Source organism: Lonchura striata, chromosome 7 (assembly GCF_050655825.1).
Source record: "Lonchura striata isolate lonStrDom1 chromosome 7, ASM5065582v1, whole genome shotgun sequence".
Taxonomy (NCBI): domain Eukaryota; kingdom Metazoa; phylum Chordata; class Aves; order Passeriformes; family Estrildidae; genus Lonchura; species Lonchura striata.
Genome location: NC_140709.1, coordinates 12,401,254 through 12,421,632, shown reverse-complemented (window position 1 = coordinate 12,421,632; position 20,379 = coordinate 12,401,254). Strand labels below are relative to the sequence as shown.

The 20,379-nt window shown below is 40.2% G+C and overlaps 1 protein-coding gene across 12 annotated transcripts in view; it reads left to right on the top strand.

Moving 5' to 3' along the window:
- RALB (RAS like proto-oncogene B) overlaps positions 1–20,379 on the top strand; it is a 47,559-nt gene that overhangs the window by 14,568 nt on the left and 12,612 nt on the right. For 2 of the 12 annotated variants that reach the window (XM_085584954.1, XM_085584958.1), the window contains exons 1-2: positions 6,518–6,612; positions 8,807–8,896. The exons of 1 other annotated variant lie outside the window; for it this stretch is intronic. Coding sequence is in view for 1 of the 11 variants with exons in the window: in XM_085584952.1 (XP_085441078.1) it covers positions 5,984–6,053 (70 nt within the window). In the remaining 10 variants the exon portion in view is untranslated. Of the gene's footprint in view, positions 1–399; positions 481–5,113; positions 5,211–5,814; positions 6,054–6,517; positions 6,613–8,803; positions 8,897–20,134; positions 20,324–20,379 lie in introns of those variants that run through there. 9 more of the 12 variants (XM_085584953.1, XM_085584957.1, XM_085584961.1 and 6 more) reach the window with 8 other exon arrangements.

Below are 20,379 nucleotides of genomic sequence, written 5' to 3'. Positions count from 1 at the left end.
CAGTGTAGCTTCAATGAATTTTGGGCACAAACCGTATTTCTGACCCTCAAAAACTATTCCAGTTGTGCAAAATCACAACAGCTTCAACTTTTAAATTAGAAATATGCATCTCTCTCTCCCCTCACAGGTTCCTTCCTCCTTGTATTTCCCCTTTGTTTGCTCACATTATCCACAGTATCAGGAGTCTCAACTCAGAACTTCCTAGCTCTTGGCAATTTTTTTAGCCTTCATTTTACTGCATTGCTCCTGGTTTGGGATTTTTTTTGTTTTGTTTTGTTTTGTTTTTTAAATAGTATTCCAGAAATAAATCATAATGAAATAACAAAACTTGAGGATTGAAGAGAAGCTTATGCCGTGGTTGTGAACTGAGAGAGTACTGTACTTATTTTTTTGGCCAAGGTACATTATTTTTGTAGACTGAGGACCCCACAAACCAGCACATCTTCTCCCAGGCTTTTCCAAAGGAACAGGAGATTTACTGTAAGTTGCATCAGAAGAAAGAATGTAATGATGTTTGTTTTTTTTTTTAATTGACAATGTATTTATTAATGAGTTATCAGATTTAATATTAATTAAACCTATTAATATATTGAATCAAAATTTGTTATGAATGACATAATTAGCTTCTAGCAAATAGTCTTTTCTAAAAAGTTAATCTCTGATTCTTCTGACAGATCCTAAGTGTATGTTGGTGTTCACTGAAAAGATAAAAAACAATTCAAAAGCCCAAATGTTACAGGACACAATGCATGCTTATTTTGAAATTGTTTTCCTTAATCCTCTAATGTAAAGCATATTGTACTCTTATCAATTTAACATTGAAGAAAAGGAGGGGCTCTTTGTAGACTGTATTAATAGATTAGTAGACTTATCAACCACAAGTAACGTGTATTTTCTAAAAAGAATGCTGTATAAAGTAACACAAGAACACTCAGCTCAGCAGTGAAAATTTCTCAAATGCAGCAATATTATCATATGACTGTATAATGTGCTTAACAGGCTCTCTAGTTTGGGACAAGGTAATGCTATAACAATACAATACTTACATTAATGTATTCATGGGCACACAAACTTCCTCAAAAACTTCACTAATGGAATAAGTTCCTACAGGTTTACTACCCAGTTTACCTACTTTTTTTTAGGCTTTCACCTCTGTATTTAAATATAGGAATTAACAAACAGTGAAGTGTTATATGGTGTAAATTTAGGGAGTAGCAAAGTGCAGTTGAAGAGGAATTTTTGTAGACAAAATTTGTAGCCACTTGTTTCACTATCCAAACCACTTCATACTGAACTTCTAGAAGAGATTTACCCTTCAAGTTCCCATTTAGACCTTCTTTAATAAGACATTTCCCAGGACAATAGTGCAAAGTTACTTTGTAGGTGCAAGTAAAGTCTGATAGTTTTTAATCAAGTTGTGTCAGAGTTTATTCTAGAAGGAGTGCCATTCTTGAATAGGTAAAACGCTGTCATAGCAAAAAACTGTTACAAATTTCAGTTGCCAGGATCTCTCTGCTAAGTTGTGAGTTGCTTTTAGAAAAAAAATTCTATTGCCACTTAAACGGCGAAGGGGCATCAAAGCTTCCAGAGATTTGCAAAAGATATTGTGATTAAACATGAATAGGGAAAACTGCGCTTATAGTAATGAAGATAGTAGACTAAAAATTAAAGCTTTCATGGTCAGAATATTTTTATATTAAAATGTTATCTGGTTTAATTTTCAGAAGGACATTTTAACCTCATTCTAAGTTATGTCAACTTAATTAGAGATTGTATACAGAAGTAAGTACTTAAAAATAATATCATTTTAATTGAAAATTCTTTGAAGTATTGCTCCCACACTGCTAGAATGCTGGCTGCTATAAAAGCCAGTAATTTTCATTATTAATGCAATATATTTGTCAATATTTTAACCTGGGCAATTTGATTTAAAAATAAGAGGGACAAGATCTGTTAGTATGAATTTTTTTAAAGTATGGTAATACTACTTTCCAACAGCATTTGTTCAACAAGGTAGCACTGTTCAACTCAAGGAGGTAAATCTTCAACTAGCTGCTTATTAGTCTAAAAAGAATCTCCTGCCTTATCCATTTTTGTAATACTTCATGCTTTTACCAAACTGGCTTCAGTGTGATCTGTAAGACACTAAGGCACACTTTCTACTCTACGTGTGACAGGTATAACTTCACTTAATGTATCTGCTTCAGCAGTACACTTCAGGAAACATTTGGCCCACTGGAGGGAGTCCAAAGGGGAAAAAGAGTGACTGCCAGTTAGGAAACATGACCTACAAAAAACAACTGCAAAATCAGGAGTTATTTGAAAGAGGAAAAAAAATATAAAGAGTGAAAATCATAATGATTTTTGAACATTTATCATACAGGTGCAAAAAAGGGGAAAAATAATCTCACGGCTATGTCTAGTATGGAATTAATTAATATTCTTAATCTGCAGAAAGTGAAATGCAAGGTAAATCTTGTTGGGTTTTTTCCTTATGACAAAGTAGTCCAGTACTTTAAATGAACTGCTATGATAATACCACAATCTTAGCTGCATTTTAAAAAATGGCATGCCAAAAATGCTACATGTGTAATCGATCTTGGCTTTGGGCCATGGACTGACCTCTTCTAACTCTTTGTAGACCCTTTATTTTCTTTTGATTCTTGGCTATCAAGTTATTTACAATAAACTTAGCTCCTTCTGTAAAAGTTCTAAGATCAGGCCCTAAATCTGTCATGGTGTTGATAATCATGACGATGAGAAGTGTAACACTTGTAAAACTGGAATGTGAAATCCCTTACCTCACAAAATGTCAGTGAGAATCTCCTTAAAAATGACCTTGTGATATGATCCTGACAAATCCCAGCTGTATCTGAAATGGAAAGGTTATTTGACAGTGAACTTTATTTTAGTGTGGTGACTTCCGGCTGTTCGTAACAAAAATAAAGTGAATGGTACAGTCAAAACACCATAATCTCACAAAAGACCAAAACCAGAGTCATATTTCATTTACTATTGCTGGTTTCAGATATTTTTTAGTTTATTGCTTTATGGTTTTTGAATGCTTAAGTTCATAAATCATGGTGAGGTCAGCTGCATTCTCTTAAGTATATAAATAATCTGTAAAATGTACTTCTTGTTAGGCTATCCATGCACAAATAGAGAATCATCTTTGACTACATTATTTTTAATATAGAACAAACTCTCTTTGAGGGCACACTATGTGCATGTACGTCTTCTTACAAGTTATCTGAGCCTAGACTAACTTTGGCAGCTCAACTCTGCACATACAAAAAACTGTGTATTTTGGGAACAAATGGGACATCACAGCATTCTAGATAATACAGTTTGGGGTGGTGTTTCTGATCCTCAAGCATTCCTCTGATTCCCCTATGAATACTACCAGGTGTGCAAATGGTGTAGGAAAAGAGCTAAATATCTGGGATTTACATTTTTCCCATCACCAGTTTCTGGAACTAACTTCAGCTAATTTGTATTTAGAATTGCTCAAAAGGGAAGCATGAGTCCTAATCTTTGCAAAGAAAAAATATTTACTGTTCAGTCATCCCACCACACTGTTGTTTATGACTCTGGCAGTGACACACTGTGCCCTCTTACATTCTTAGCGAATTAGAAACTAAATATATGCATAAAAAATACTGTCCCCATCTCCAGGAATTTGCAGTTTAAAAGATGTTATGGCAGGATAAAGCAACAGCTGGAGACAAATTTTTCCATCTCTACTGAAATTTTACTTGTTTAGAAAGTGAAAGAAAATAGAATAAAATAAATGCAATATAAATGACAATGAAAATGAATTTTTTTCCCCTAAATTGTTCTATAGAATTTTTCTTCCTAAAGTGCTGAAGCAAAAAATACATCTGTAACCATGGAGATTATACCAGGCAACATGCATAATAATTCAAAATGTGGCATCAGACAAATGCTCTTTGTCATGAGTGGATTACTACAAAGAAGTATGTTTCCCCTAAATTTTCAGAAGCAGGGTAGATGTGGTTAATTTCTTAACCCTCTTTTTTGCAAGGGGAAAGTGGAAGTGTCAGCACTGTGGTATGTGCAGGAGTGTTGTATTGCATTCAGTTTGAAAAGACTCAGCTTCCCAGGTTCTTGGCAGTTTTTAATCATAGATACAATTTGCTGAAAATGTTTATCTTCTGTGAATCGTCTCATCAGAGCAATGAATCCACCACAATGCCCATGTGGCATGAAAGATGTCCATGGAGACACAGTTACAGGATAAATAGTAAACATAATTATTTTTTCCTTGGGTCTTATTGGGTTTGTTCATTTGTTTTTAGGACCACATACAAATGTACAGAATCTATATTAAAAACAATTCCTGTTTAATCATAGAAATAGCACAAATTGGCTAATTTAAGTGTTAGCTGTAAAACAGGATTTCTTCACTTTTGGCAATGTTTTTTCCCCTCTGTTTATTCTTTCATTGCGTGGATGGTATCAAATAGCAAATAGCTCTCAGCCTGCCAGATTCTAGCGCAGGATGAATATTGGTGCACCTCTGATACATTCTGTAAAGCAGAGGGAAAGAATTGCTGTAATCAGGACCTTTCATAATACTTTAATTCCATAATTTCACTTTTCCTCAGAAGGAGTTAACTGAAATCTGGTGGTTTGCAGTTTGAGTTAGGAAGAGAAATGATGATGATGTAAGAATGATGTAAATCCTGTTTTACTACCAAACAACATGGAAAACATTGTTTTCTTAACAAGAGGAAAAATTCAGAAGAGACTTCCTTTTTATGCAGTCCTGAAGTACTCAGCTGTTTCCCAGAGCCACATAACTATTTTTGTTTTCTGCCTCTGCAACTTCTTTTTTCAAATTCCTGGCATTTTTTCCCCAACTTTGAAATTACAGATTTTAGTAGATCTCTTTCAAATTCCTCCTCCATGTTATTTAGCTTTGGCAATAGGCTTTTGTTACACCTATCACTTTTTTAAGGATGAAAATTTTTTTGCATTTATTTCAAGTGACGGGCCTTTTTTATGCTCTCCAAATTGAAAATGCAATTTCACCCAGCCATCAGTGGATAGAGCTAGAAGGTAATTAATTCTTTCCCTTTCTCTTCTGCAGGAGGCCACATAGAAGCCCAGTGTGAAAGCAGGAGTTAGCACAGTTACTTAAGGTATTACTTCTGTCCCAGAGGAGCTGAACCCCTAGGAAATCAGTGGTAATCATAATTTCCATCATTGCCCAAAGTGGATGTTATCATGCAAAGAATGTTTTTTCCGAAAGGAATAATGTTACCCAACATTATTCACTCTTAAATTTAATGAATGGAATTCAAAGAGGTCAACACTGAAGCATAGAAAAATTAAGCTAATTAAAGCAATGAGGAAATGTATGTTTTCTTTTGTAACTGGCAAGATAGCTGTGCCTGCCTCTGTGACATTGGAGATGGCCAGAGAGAATTTGGATTTGAGAACTGATAAAGGCTTGAAGAAGTAATCACAGTAAATACATCAATAGCCATCACTTCGTTATCGTGAGCAGTGAAAACTGCTCCGTGCTGCGCACATGTGACAGGATTGCAGCTCAGTGATTTAATAAAGCACTCAGCATTCCCAACCCGTATGAGCCAAACCAGGGACACTTCCATTCCTTTACATTCTGACTTCAGACTTAATTTCTGCACCCATTGATAGAATTTGCATTAAAATACGTGATATGTTTAAGACAGCCCTTCCTAACTTCTTCCCTTACCCTTGCGCTCAGCTCTGGTGAGGCCACACCTCAAATCCTGTGTCCCGTCCTGTCCCTCCTTTCAGGGAGGACATTGCGGTGCTGGAGCGAACCCAGGGAAGGGCAACGAAGCTGGTGAAGGGTCTGGAGCACGAGTATTGTGAGGAGCGGCTGAGGGAGCTGGGGGTGTTCAGCCTGAGAAAAGGAGGCTCAAGGGGAACATTCTCACTTTCTACAACGCCCTGACTGGAGGCTGTAGCCATGTGGGGTTGGGCTCTTCTCCCAGGCAGCCGGGGACAGGATGAGGAGGACACAGCCTCAAGGGCGCCAGGTGAGGTTTGGGTGGGACATCAGGCGGAATTTCTTCACAGAAAGGGTGATCAGACATTGGAACGGGCTGCCCAGGGAGGTGGCGTCCTGGAGGTGTTAAGGGAAAGACTGGAGGTGGCACTCAGTGCCACAGTCTAATTGACATAGTGGTGTTTAGCCATAAATTGGACTCGATGATCTTAACGGTCTTTTCCAACCTAAATGATTGTGATTCTTTTGGGTCAAACCGAGCCTGCGGGGCTTACGGGCTCAGCCGCCCGGCGAGGCTCTGCGCAGACCGCGGGGGGCGGCCGTGGGGCGGGCGGCCCCTCGCGGCCCCTCACACGGCGCGGCCCGCCCCTCACGGCCCCGCCCCGAAGCTGATTGGTTCGCGAGCACCACGTGACCGGCGGGCGGGCGCGCGCTCGCGGGGAGCCGGGCCCGGCGGGAGCGGCGCCGGCGAGGGCGGAAGTGCGCGGCGGGGGCGCGCGGGCGGCGGCGCCGCTCCCTCAATGAGAGCCGGGGCGCGGCGGCAGCGGGAGCAGCGGGGCCGGGGGGCGCAGCCGGGCCTTAGCCCCCAGGTGAGAGCGAGCAGCGACCTCGGTATCCCCCAACCCCGGGCCGGTGGGGGCCTCAGCCGTCCCGGCCCCGCGCCCTCGGTGAAGGCAGGCGGGAGTCGCCGGCTCCCGGCCGCAGCCTGGGGATGTGGCTGAGCGCCGCCGCGCCCTGCGGAGAGGGAGGGAGGGAAGGAAGGTGTCAGCGGCCGTGCGGGGCAGCCCGTGTCTCCCGGGTGCGTCGGGCGAGGAGAGCCCCTCGACTCTGCCCGGGAGCTCCTCGGCCGTGGGAGAGCACCGGGAGTGGGCGAGGGCAGAGCGGGGCCACCGGTGACCGTCGGGCCTGCGCGGAGCCGCAGTGGGAGGCTCGTGGATTCCGGTGGCGCTGGGCCGAGGTGGAGCCGGGGACCGCTGTGGCTCCTGTCTACAAGTGGGACGTGGGGGAGGGAAAGGACGAGGAGGAGCTGGCCTTGGGCGTTAGTGCAGGCTGCCCTGCCTTCCCTTGGTGCCGTCGGATAAGTGATAACGATTCGTCTGCGGGAGATAAACACAGGCTTTGGGATGCTGGTGGTCTCAGCTGAGCCAGAACTTCCTGGGGAGTCTTGTTTTATCTGGGTGTGTTCTCTCTCTGCCCATCTTTAGCCGCCCTGCAGCCTTACCGGTGTAGATCTTATAGGAAGAGAAGGGTGGTGCCTGAGTGTGACCTTACCTGGAGAAGGGCAGGGAGTGAGGTGAGACGAAGCAGACCAGTCATATTTCCCGAACAGCTGGTGCAGGCCTAACTCGGTCATTCTGCTGGAGCCCTGTTGAATCGATTCTCTTCTGAGAGCAGGAGACTTAGCCTTGACTGTGCCTGCGTATTTTCATTGTGGAAGGGAGCAAGGAGACTGCACCTGTGCAAGAAGCAGCCTCGTCATTTTCAAAGCTGAAGTGTGCAGTCTGAGTAGTTTTGGTTTTGCTTTTTTAAAACTGTTCTAACAGTTCTTCTCTGATTCCAAGATCCTCATTTCTCTTCTGAGGGACAGGGAGGTGCCTGTCCTCATCTTCAGAGGTACATGATTTTCAAGAAAAGCTTTTTTTCCTAATGTCTTAAACACTCCCTGCCATCACCCTCCTCCTCCCACCCCCCAATTAAAGTTGTTAAAATGAGAGTAGGAACTAACAAATCAGAACCAGACTTGTGGTTCTCAGAAGCGATTTGCTTGAAGGCTGAAAATAATTTTATTATAGAGAATTTAATAGTAACAGTTCAATCTTACTTGACAATAGCATCTTTGCACTTATTCATGCATAGCAGACTTGCTAGAATAATTTTAACTATTTGCATTTTTGCTTATGATTAGACCATACCAACTTACCATGGTGAAATATTTTGCATTTCTTTCCTCTATTAAATACTTCATTTAGGAATAGAATAGCCTTCAGATTAGTCCTGTAAACAAGTTTCCTGTGTTAGACTTTTAGGAGTAAATTGTTTATTTTCACTTCTTTTGGAGTAAGCCAAAACTTGATTCTGTTTTACATGCCTGGAAAAAGTGAAACTGACCTATTTTTGCTAGCATTATGTATATACTGCAGAGGAATTTCTAATCTAAAGATTTAGGTGGAATGCTTTATAAAAGCTTTTAACTTAAAGCTTAATTTGACCAGACAATATCCTTTCTTGGCCATTCTTTAGAACTCTCAACCTTGTCTCTAATTGTCAGTGCAGTGGTACTGGAAATCTGGATAGAAGAGCAATTGAAGCATTTTGATCAAATCAAGTCAGTAATGATGGGACACTGCCTGGACCACTTGGATGTGTACACTGAAATCCTGGATGGGTTTTTTTTGATCCTGTGATCAAATGCCTCATTTGAACCCTTTAAGTTTTTGCAGCTGCTTAATTGATTTTGCACCTATTGTTTGACCAAATGCTGGATAAAATTACTTGCTTCTCTAGGAAGTGTTGGGGTCCAGGCTTCACATGGAACAAAATTGTCCTGTGTCTAGAGCAGAAATGGCCACATGAATCAGTGGAACAAGCTGTAGCATCATGATTTGGGAATCTGGTTCCTAGTTTGTTCTTGTCCTATAAACCTTTTCATTTTCCATGCAGTGGATAATTGCACAGTAACTCAATCATTTCCTACAAACTAGATTCAAGCTCCATGTGACTGATTAAATGAATTGCTTTCTATTACACAACGGATTCATGTGAATTAATAGGCTCTCTTAGCAGGGGTACTGAGGGAGCCTGTTTCTCATGACAGCTGTGGCACACCCATAGGACTGCAAGTGCACAGTGGTATCAAGACAAACAGTGCCAGAGGTCAGTATGTGTCTTGTGCCTGTTGCTGTAGCAAGCAACTTGGGGTGGCAGTAGTGGTGTCCGGGGCTTTGAGTGAAAGGCAGTGGCTGGGGAGGCCACAGAAGTAGATAAATGTAGGTACTTGATGCTTTTCACTCTCTGGGTGCCTGACTTCAAGTAACTTTGCATGGCTCACTTAGGAGATGTGCTGATCCTAATTATCAGCCAGGTTATATAGCAACTTACATTCTTACACTCATTCTGTCTTGAGTTGGAAATACTATCCTACTGATAAAAACCTGCAGTTTTTAGATTTTCTCTGTTCATCCACCTTCGAGCCCCATGTCTCTGCTAACTCTTCTGCATCACTGTCAAGCAGTGGTGATAAGATTCCATTGCTTGTTGCCTGCTATTGCTTGGAGCAGCAAGATCAGCAAACTGTCTTGGTTGTTTCACTCTCCTAATGGTAATAGTAAATTTTGTGGCTTTTCTTGTATGATACAGCTGATGCTTGCTTCTTGATAAGAGGTTCAGAATGTGTATTTTAAAAGTCCTTGGTAATAGCTGCTATGGAGCAATCATTTTGTTAGTAGCTCTTTTAGCTCATTAAACAGAACTAACCACCTTCCTCCATGCCTGCCCCAGAAATATCAAGTTGTCTTGTCATTTAAGCAAGATAAGTCTGTATAACTCATGCTTTATCTCTTCATGTTCTCCCAAATACTGCTTTAATATTAGAGGATCTGTTTTGTCTCTTGTGCTTGAGATGTGCAAATGTGTTTTTCAAGACCTGTCAAAATGAAAGTCATGGAGTCTTGTAATGTGAGAATGTTATTTAGGCTGATGTGTAAGTAGTTATTCTTTATGTAGAAGTGATTCTTTATGGTAACAAAGTGCTTGCTTAGAACTTCAACTGTTTTCTGGGGAGCCTTGACCCCATAGCCCTCCTTGCTGAAGCTGTTGACAAAGGAATAATGGTTGATAACACAAATATGAGACTTAATGGAAATGCAGTCCTGACTAGGAATCTTTGCTGGATCACAAGTCAAAGACCGAAAAAATCAGTTCTTGGATTATAAGCATTTGTTAAAGACTTAATCCTGTCAGCTGTTACTTTGTGAATTAGTGTTGCTGTCAGTTGAAGTGATTAGTGTGAAATGTTTTAGACCACTAATAATGCAGCGAAACTGGAGTTTTTAATATGCTCTTCTTAAGTTTGGAATGTGTCAAAACTAATCTGAAGTCAAAGCATAGAACTGGAAAGCTGAGAACATGCGGAGTTAAGCAGATGTTGTAATTTCTCTGGTTTCTAGCTCTTTATATATTTTTACCTGTAGTGAAAGATTTTTTTTCTTCAAAAGAGTACTGGAGACCTATATTTAGTTCCTATTTTGGATATATTAAAGAATGTTTCCACTTGGATTTAATATTGATGACTTTTTTTTCCCCCAAACTGGTGGTTTGAATCACAGGTTTAATACAGGAAAGAATCCCACTTTATAGACAAGATTGTTATAGAGTACTGTATTACAGGATTATATCTAACTTGACAAAGCACTTTAAAAGATTATTATAGAAACTACCTGAACCCTGGACTTCATCCTACAGAACACACAGTAAAGTGGTTTTTTTTTGTTTTTTTTTTTTTTTTTTTTTTTTGTAATGCTTTATAAGGTTAGTGCTACAGTCTAAAGCAGACATTTAACAAGTGAAGCGATTTTAGATCAAGTTGCATGCCAGTTGCCTCAGCTTTCCAGAAAAGAGATGGTTTTGCTAATTGTCACTTTTGCTAATTGGGGAAGCTGCTCCCTGATTAAAATGAATTAATTGTGAAGTATGTAGTGATCTGTGATACAACCTTTCCATTAAACTGCTGCTGCAGTAAAAACTCCTCTCCATGATGATACTCTTCTGCTATTTAGTGTTCTTGGCTTACTGTGAGATCTCATTTTGGGTAGGTAAGGAATTCTCATTAGTGTACCCACCAAGAGGTCTCACTGACTGACTTTTATGGCAGCTTTCTGCTTTTATCTACCATGCCACAAAATAGACTAGCCAAGAAATTCAAGGAAATGGTCTTTCAAAAGACAGCACCAGGTTCAAGCACACATTCCTATCTCTCTTTGTACTTTATCATGTTTTAAAACATAGTTTAAGAATCAATTTTTTAAACAATTCTGCAGGTGTTGAAAATTTACTTTTAAGTTTGTCTTATAAGGCAAACTAAATTCAAAGTAGGCTTTATTGGTTGACTCTGTTCTGATGTTTCAATGGAAGGAAACTAATTTAAAAATTATTAGGCAGAACAGTTGGTGGTGATACTGTGCATCATTATAGTATTAGATAAAGTTTCTAATTAAGTGTTAGTCATAATGGATTGGTTTTAAGTTTTCTAGCTCTGCTGTACTACTTGTGCAAGTTGAAAAATTGGCCTTCCACAGATAAGATTTATAGCACCTGCATTGCTGGGCACAGACTTGACTTAAAGTTGCTGAGGCTGGAAGACACTTGTGGGGACTGCCTAGTCCAGTCCTCCTGCTGACTGCTACTCCTGACAGGCTCATTATCATCTATAGGCAGAGCTTTGTGCACTCCAGCTTTTCTTATGAGAGAGATGACTCTCCTGCCTTGCTGGTCTGTCCTAAAGAGCCTGTAGCCATCCACACAGCAGCACTGTAGCCATGAGAGCTATCCCAGCTCATCTCTGTGGTCCCACTGAGGTTCTAACCCCTGCAGCTACACACAGACCCCAAACATCTCCAGCCTGTTCCTTGTGCTGCATGCATTAGTGTATGGAAGCACCCTGTTGTGCTGTTTTCCCAGGAAAGGCATGAGCTCTGAGATGAGCTGGCTGTGTATCAGAATAGTAGGTTTTTTATTCTGGTTAAGTGTTCTGCAGAGATAGGAAATGTCTCCAGGAGCACACAAGAATAAATGCACAGTTTATATTCTGCACTAGTTCTGTATGTTCATGTGACCTGTCATTTGCTAGGTCATAAAGGGAAGTGTCCTGAGCTAAATATGTCCTAATTCTCTGTGTTGAAGTCAAGTGGTTCTGAGTTAATAGTCTGCCACCCAAACCTAGAGTTACCAAGTATGTTATATTGTGCCACTCTTAACTCTACAGCACTCTGGAGGCTGTGTTGAAGAGCACACATTTGGCTGTAAATGTTTTTATAGTGGTGGGCAAAGCACTCTATGAGGGAGACCAAGGATAGCACTTCTCCCATAAGTAAAGCTCTCCACAGCTTTTTAGTTTTTTTAACTATAGGGATACTGAAATTTCATAAGAATCCTGTACTGGTGTAATAATCCAGTTCCCATTTGAAGGCAGAAATACTGCTTTTGGTTTGATATAAAGTGTATGAATACAGTAGTCTGGAAAACTGTCTGTTATTGAAAACATCTCCTAGTCCAGTAGAAAGGTGGCTTCTTGGATGTGCAGAATGCCTTGGTTTGGTATTCTCTACCTCATTGGGGAAACTGGAGTAAAGAAATCTATTTAAAGATGACTTAACACAGCAGCTGAATTATGGGTACTAAATGTCACTGTTTTGTGTGATGTTGTTTAGTGTGATTGAAAGATGGAGGGAAAGGTTCAGTGCTTCACACTTGTGTGATGTTGCCTGATTGAGGGAGCTTAGTGACTCACAATATATATCTGTGAACTCTGACAGTGAAGTCAGTGAAGTGCTTAAAATAGTGGAAAGTACCTTCATAGACTATAGGAAGGCAATCCCTGAGTGTTCCTAGGGAGCTGGGATTCTATGGTTAAGAGTGAGCTCAGGATGGGGAATTATTACCTGCCTATCTGCATCAAATGTGGTCTCAGCAGCACCTTACATTTCCCCAAATGGAGATTTGAGCTTGAGAGATTAACTTCAGTTTGCTAGCAAGAAATGTAATTGTATGGGCAGTCACATTTACTTCTCCAGATATTACCTGAACATTTGGACTTGTGATTTATTCCAGCCATCCAGTTCACTAGGGAAGCATGATCTAGTGAGATAGCAACAGTAGCAGCTTGTGGCCCGTCCGCAGTGTCTGGTGCCATGTTGGTGGGACCAATGGGCTGGGTGTGACAGCCCCAGGACTGGGTAACAGTCGTGAGAGCTCCTGCAACTCTGTAGCATGCTTCTTGTTTGAATTGGCATTTGTTGGAATTGGTGAAATCAGTGGTAGTGATAACTTCCTTGTGGATTATATAGTTGAAGCTTTTTCACTGAAGTAATTGAAACCATATAACCTGGTACTGAGATGAGATTTTGGTTATTTTGAGCTCTAGTGTGTCACTTAAGACACTGATTGTGTGATCTGAGATGTTTGGCTGTTGTATTTGTTAGGCTTCTGGAGATCCAGTTAAAAATTGGCATGAGAATAACTGTCTGAAGCATGTCACCACTGTCTCTTAGTGGTTTGGTGCACTTCATGTATGCTGTGTATCAAAGATGGACATGTTTCTGCATGGGTGAGCTTTCAAAGGAAGTGTAGTTGAAATAAACTGCAAGTCAGTGGAAGTGAGGCTGTTGAGCAAGTCTGTTGCCTGAGTGCTACTTTTCTATAAGCCAAATTAACTAGTGTGAACAGTGGTGTCATAATTCGCCCTAAGTAATTAGGCAACTAGACTGTTAGCACCACAGTGACAAAGCCTTAGCATAGATATACTGATTAATGGCATTAACTCAGTCTTTGTGCTTGTAGAAGAATTCTATCAGGTTTTCTAGCAAGATCTTGTAGAGTAAGAGCAACACGGTAGATTCCTCTCTGTTGTAGTCTGTCTGCAGTGTATCTTCTGGGTGTTAATATTAGATTTGGAGCTTTCTGAAGGTACTTGGAGAGATCAGGCTGGATATTTCCCCACAGAGAAGTGGCTTTAGCTGTAATAGCACTACTATCTTATGACTTTCTCTCCAGGTAACACTATCTTGCTGAAATAAAGAATATATTCTATCTGGTGCTACATACGCCCTATTAGTTGCTCTGTACTGAGTAATATGGAAAATAAAGTGGAGAGTGGTTTCTTACTTTTTCCCCTGTAAGACTCTATATAACTATGATGCTCGCATGCTATCTGTGAAACAATGAGGCAGTTACTATAAATGTACTGCCTACATGCAATGACAATCTCTTCATACTGTTGGTACCTGGCTGTTAAGAGCATTAGCTTTATAGCATGACATTGAAACCTTACTTACTTTAATACAGATGTGTGTGATTTTTTTTTTCAGGGGAGGGGGGGAAGGGGAGGGTGTACTCCAGTGACTTAAAAGCACTGTTGGAGGGAAGTCCTTTTTCTTCTCGAAGCTACTGCTCAGAAACAAATTACTTGGCTGTTTTTATTTTACTGTGATGGCATTCTAAAAATAAACAGCCAACCAAAACCAAGCAAACAACAACTGAACCCCCCCAACCAAACAAATTCAGATATTTAAATTCCCTTGCAACAGGGATATATATTTGCTTATATTTCACTTCAGCATAAGATCCAAGTTTTAAAGCGCTGCTTTAAAATGTTGCTCTCCTGAGCAACAGATCAGACTGATTCTTTCCTGTCACTAAATCTTTGAAGGTTGTAGCCTTGCTACAGACTTGGACAGGATTTAGTTCCCGTTTTTCTTAGACATCAAGATTATTCTTAACAAGGTTATTGGCTTGAGATTACTGATGTGTAAGATAATGTCTATTTGTAATAAGTAATCTAGACTAGTCCTGTACTGAATGATGTGAGAGGGCATATATTTAAGAATTTCACCTAGTAAGTAAATGTAAATTAAATGCTATCAGATTTGCTTTCCAAGCTGTACAGATGCATTTCTGAAAACCTGTAAGAAGAGTTAACCTGTGCTTGGCAAGGATGGAGGGGATTGTGGGGAATGAGAGTATATACAGGTATTTTGTACTTAAAATGTATCACTGTTGTGGTGATCCAGATCTGAACAGAGCCTTAAAAGATGGAATTATCAAGTCTAGCTATAACCTGTTGGAAAGAGCAGCATGGTACACTTTGTAGGTTGCAAGGACAATGATCAGTTGAAGGAGCAATGCACCTGGGAGTCTCTTGTTCTTCCTGTTCTTCATAACTGTGGTGCCAAAAAAGCTTTTTTATACTCAGTCCACTCTTTTTAAAATCACTTGATCTTACTTTTTTGGTCTTAAGTGAAGAGCTGGAGATGGCTTTGCATGCAAATGTGTGAAATAGTGAAAAGTGAGATACGGTATGGAGACCAGGGTGTCTAATAGAGATTCTTAATCCAAATTGGCTGGTATCCAGTGGCTGGATGTCTGATGCTATTGATACTGTTGGAATATTTTGGTGTGATATCTGTGTCCTCTTCATGCACGCAGAGAGGGCTCCTGATCACAACTATATTAAAAATACTGTTTTTATACTCCCTGTGGTATTTTCCAGATGAGCAAGTCTTAGGGACTCTCCTGCAGTTCATCTCATGGTCTGCAGTCTTTCTTATTATGGAAGTTAAGACTCCAGTCTGATTCTTTTCATGAAATTCTGAATTGAAATGGTTCTTCAATCTGTGCCAGTCATTTCCCCAGCCTTGTAGGAGATGGAAAACAATAATGACCTGGCTTCAGGTTCTGGTTTAACCTTTAACTGCTTTAACATAACTGCTTTAACTTGCTAGTCCTGGTCTTGCTTCATGTGTCTGTTAGTTAGCAGTGTATATGTAGCTCCTGCCAGAGCATATTTGTGATAGCCAATATCTGTAAGTGTGCACACAATTCTGGGGAGTTTAGGCAGGATTAGTAACTAATAATAATTGACTGAAATTGGTGTAATGTAACTTTCAGTGTATTAATTAAATTTATGTATTCTGTGTTTTTTCCTGTAATATTTAGGGATATGGTTGTTGCCACTTTGAATAAGAATATGGCCTATATAAAGAGGTTAGAGCCCTTCATTTGTACAGAGTAATTGCTTGCCTTAAATTCTTACTTTTCATTCTGATATTATAAATTATTAATTTTTCCAAATCTGTTTTGAGTTTCCTTTCCAGTGTCTTTATTGTGGCAACTGCAAGTCTGATTACCAAATGCCTGATTACCAAAAGTAAATCTGAGGCTTGGGTTTCACTCCAGTGCTCAGCCTGGCCACTGCAGCAGGATGGTGGCTGTCCCCTGTGTAAGGAGTGAATTGTGATCAGGGTCAGAGAACTGCCCTGTTTCTGCAGCAGTATAAGTAACTGCTTGGCTGCTAAACCTTCTTTGGCCTTAGTTGTGCAAACTGTCTTCACATCAGCACTGAGGCATGTGTGGCCTTGCAGATGTGACTGGCAGGCCCAGTGGGCTGTGCTTGAATGGCTCTGCTGCAGGAGGAGATGGGCTGGAACAAGAAAGAGGGAACTGAGGGACAGGGGATGGTTGATGGCAGCATTGGGTGATATAAATGGGGACTGCAAAATTACCCCAGTGTACTCTGGGATTCATTTCAAGCTGAATGAATTCTTTGATCCAATTAAACATGGCTCAGAAAAATCTATAAGTGCAACTGAGAAGGTAGAAACATCCAGCATTACATGGGGAAGGAAATTATTATTATTATCAGGAATTTCTACCAAACACATAATGATCTCTGTTTAGCTTGGAAACCATTAACTGGATATATGCCAAGAGTTAAGACGAGAGCACTGCAAAAGAGGACAGAGTAGCATTTGTAATTTTTCAGCCTGCATATCCTAAAATTTTCAGTGGCATTAAATATGCCACTTAATCTCAAATGGGTTTTTTTAGTTGAATTACCAGTTGGAGCATTTACAGTCCATTGAAAACTAATGGAATTTCAGTACTTAAATATTTTCTGGGTAACCTCAGAATGGCTGAGGAGCTCTTACGGTTCATAGCTCAGTGAGATTGTTAATTAGTTTTGTGATCCAGGGAATTTCTGTGACTGCATTCTTATGGCCATATCACAGAACCAAACACTTCAAAGCCTCTAATTCATATTCTGATAAATGAGGATCACTAAAATACCATTGCAAACCTTGTTCTTTCTATGCTGGCTTTTGATGACATCATATTTAAGTCTTTATAATAGGTTGAATACCCAGATTTTCCTTTAAAAGTAGGTATCTGAAGGGTTTAACAAAGCTCCTCTGTCAAGCTATTGGGCTAAGGGTTTCTAGAATCCTGTTTTAAAATCCAAAGAATGGCTGCTTTCACTGGCAGGATAGAATGAAAAGAAATGTCCAAAGATATCAGCTGCACAGCAAGAGAACAAGGGCTGATCTCAGCAATTTTGAGCTTAGAGCTTTATTTCAGTTCTAAATCTCAAACTGAATGGAAGAACTAGCAGCAATTCCAATTAAAGCCTTTGGAGGGTTTCAGATTATTTTATTACAGCAGTAGACTATTTATTGGAAAACAGGTAGACTTAGTGAAGCTTCTGGGTTTTTTTCCCTTATGTACTTGGATGAACTGTAGCAAAGTTTCTTTCTTGTGAAGTGACAAGAATGTTTTTCTTTAAGTGTTCTGCAGCTGTGGTGTCTTAATGCATGTGAAATAAACAGAGAGATGTGAGTGTGGTCTGGTTTGAAATACATGCAGTTACTCAGTTATAGTCTTTGAATCTTGGTATTAGGTAAACCAGTCCTGTTAGTAAACTGTGTTCTGAGCAGTTTTACTGTTTAGGTTGAGGAGAGGGTGGAGAAAAAGCAGTTTACTAAGCTGTTTATAAACAATTGCCTTGAAGTGCTCAGTTTCAAGGGACCAGGCAATAATGACACATTGTGCAGGGGGCTTTAGTTTACCTGCAGAAATTGTAATCTGAACAGATAAAGGAAGGCTGAAATAGCTGGCGAGTTTAGGGTTAGATATCTTACATTGAAGGTGGCATGGTTTGATTAGTCCTGTGGCCAAGCAGAGATCTTCAGAAGTCTAAATCAAAACAGCTGATGAGTAACTCCTATGGTTTGAATTGTAGATTCTGTGCTTCATGTGGGCAGCCTGTGCCTGGTGTAACTTTCCTTTCTGGATCTGAAGAGCATCTTTCACCAGCATCACAAAGCTCCTATTGTGCATAAGGCTGTGTGTTACCTATTATAGAATAAATGCAGCATTATCAAGTCAGTGGCTTAATCCTTATCTTTGAAAACTGATGAAACAGGTAATTACTTCTATTTTCTTGATGAAGAAAGACTGCTAGAAAAAGTTTATTCTCTGACATGGCATATGTCTAGCAGTTTATTTAAAAGCAGGGTGAACGGTAACCAGAAGAAACCACCTCCCTTACCTTATTCCCTCAAATAAACTTTCAGAAGGTTTGGGGTGTGGTGGAGTTTTCTGTTTGTTTGTTTGTTGGTTGGTTGGGTTTTTTTTTTACACCTTATGACACTTAGCATATGAAGTTCAACATGGTGTCATTAAACCCAAGGGTAAAGTGACAGATGGAAATTAAATAGATTGACTGACTGCCCAATGGATTTCTTCTTGTCCTGTCAGAGGAGGGTGAATCTTGCTGGAAAGTAAACTGTCCCCAAAGAACAAGAGCAGTAGGAGAGGGGAGGCATCTTACCACAGTGTTATGTGTCTTGTCTGGACACCTACTCAGAGGGAGCTCTTCAGCATGTGCAGTAAGACCCTTTGCCTTAAATCTATGCCCCTTAAACTGAAGGGATTTTGGCAATGTTCTAAAGCAACTGCAGTTGTCACAGGTTCTTCTAGACACTGCTCCTTTTTTTGAGAAGTGTTGGATTTTCCAAGACTTACTTTTCTGTGAACAAAAGAGTTAATGTCCCCATCTTGATTGCCTCAAGGATGCTTAATGTACAGAATAGGAAGAAAATTCATCCTTGCCTACTCAGAGATAAGAGGAGAGAGCTTCCACTTGTGTTAATAGATTTTTTTTTTTTTAATTTTTTTTTTTTACTTTTTCAACCTCAAGGAACTGTTAGAAGTGAGCTTTGAACTATGTTGTGTAAACTGTTTATTGGGCTGCAGAGGTGGAGATAGAAATAAACAAACAGTTGGCCCCAATGCCTTCTCTTGTTTCATTAGAATATTCCTATTATAATCTCACCATGCCCTTTTCTGGAGCAGTGATGTGCTGTCAGCCTGTTGTTCTGTAAGCACTGGTACTTCTGCACTGATACTGGCTGTTAATCCTGTGTCACACTGCTTCATCCTCTGTCCTTGCCTGCTCACTGCCTGCCTATTCTGGGCTGGAGGGGGCCATGCTCCCTCTGATGCCACCAAAGCAGAGCTGCTTTGTGTGCAGCTTCTGGGACCTCACGGAGTGCACACTGCACAGGGTCTGTGTTGTGAGCATACTGCAGCATTCACGGGGCCCCTGTAGTCCTGATCCTCTGAAGTATTCGAGCTTGGAACAGCTCTGCAGGGAAGATCAAGTACCTTGGCCATGAAGAGCTAGAGCTCAATCAAACTGTAAATGTTTATGCTACTGGATGGATTTTGTTTAATATTATACTTTGATTATGAATCGGGTAATAGTGTAAGGCTGACCTTGCAGTTTTTATAGGCTGTTGTTTCAGTGGAATAGAGAAGGAAGGATTTAAATATTCCCTCCACTTACCTTTATGATGAACTCAAGCTTGTCAGTATTTTTCCTAAAATACAACTATTCATTTACCATGGCCATGTAAAGATGTGGTATTTGTATTGACAGAAAGAGAAGTCTTCTCTTGGCTATTAGTAAATTACGCCTTTATTGCTGTTGCATTGCACAGTGGACTTAGTGCTGCTGCCTATTACATATTCCTAAGTTTGTGATGCCAGAAAAATGTCTAATTTGAAAACTTTGTATTAGATAACACAACAGTTACAACAATGTTAGGATGCCTGATAAAAGAATACTCACAGGTTAAAACCATTCACAATTATATGAAAAGTAGCTAAGGGTCACACTCCATAAAGTAGCTTATCTACTACAGTGAAAGCCAGACTACTCTTGAGCTAGGACAAAACAGCATTCTCTACAATTTAAGTACAGGCTGTGTTATTTTTAGAGCACTTAAAGTCCCTGAACTGTCTCATTGTCTGGCCAGTCTGTAGCCCTTGTTTCTTGGGTGTTTATGCCCAAACAAGTTGAATCCTAGTTTACTATGTGGACAATAGGAAAAGCAACAACTTCTGGAGTTCGGGTGCTACCTGTTGTGTTTTTTCACATTCCCTTGGCAGGGAAATGTTCTCTTCCTCTCTTGCCTCTCTGGCGACTAAGAGTTAAAAATCAGTCTCTGTGGCAATGGCTGAATTCACTGTCCCAAACAAATTTATGTTTGTGCTGTACAGGTAGAACCTATGGAGAAGTAGGAATTGTCACACCCCATTTCTGTACTAAGGAGTGTCCTGGATGAGGGAGGTGATGTATAACATAATAGAGAAGATTAACAAAGGAAAATATCTGTCTTCACTTACCAGTGTTTATCCCAGAATGAGCACTTAAAGATGATTAATTTGCACTGTGTGTGTAGCAAACAGGTATGAGTAAAAAACTCTGCATGGAAAAATACTTCTGCTCAGATGTTTGAAAATGC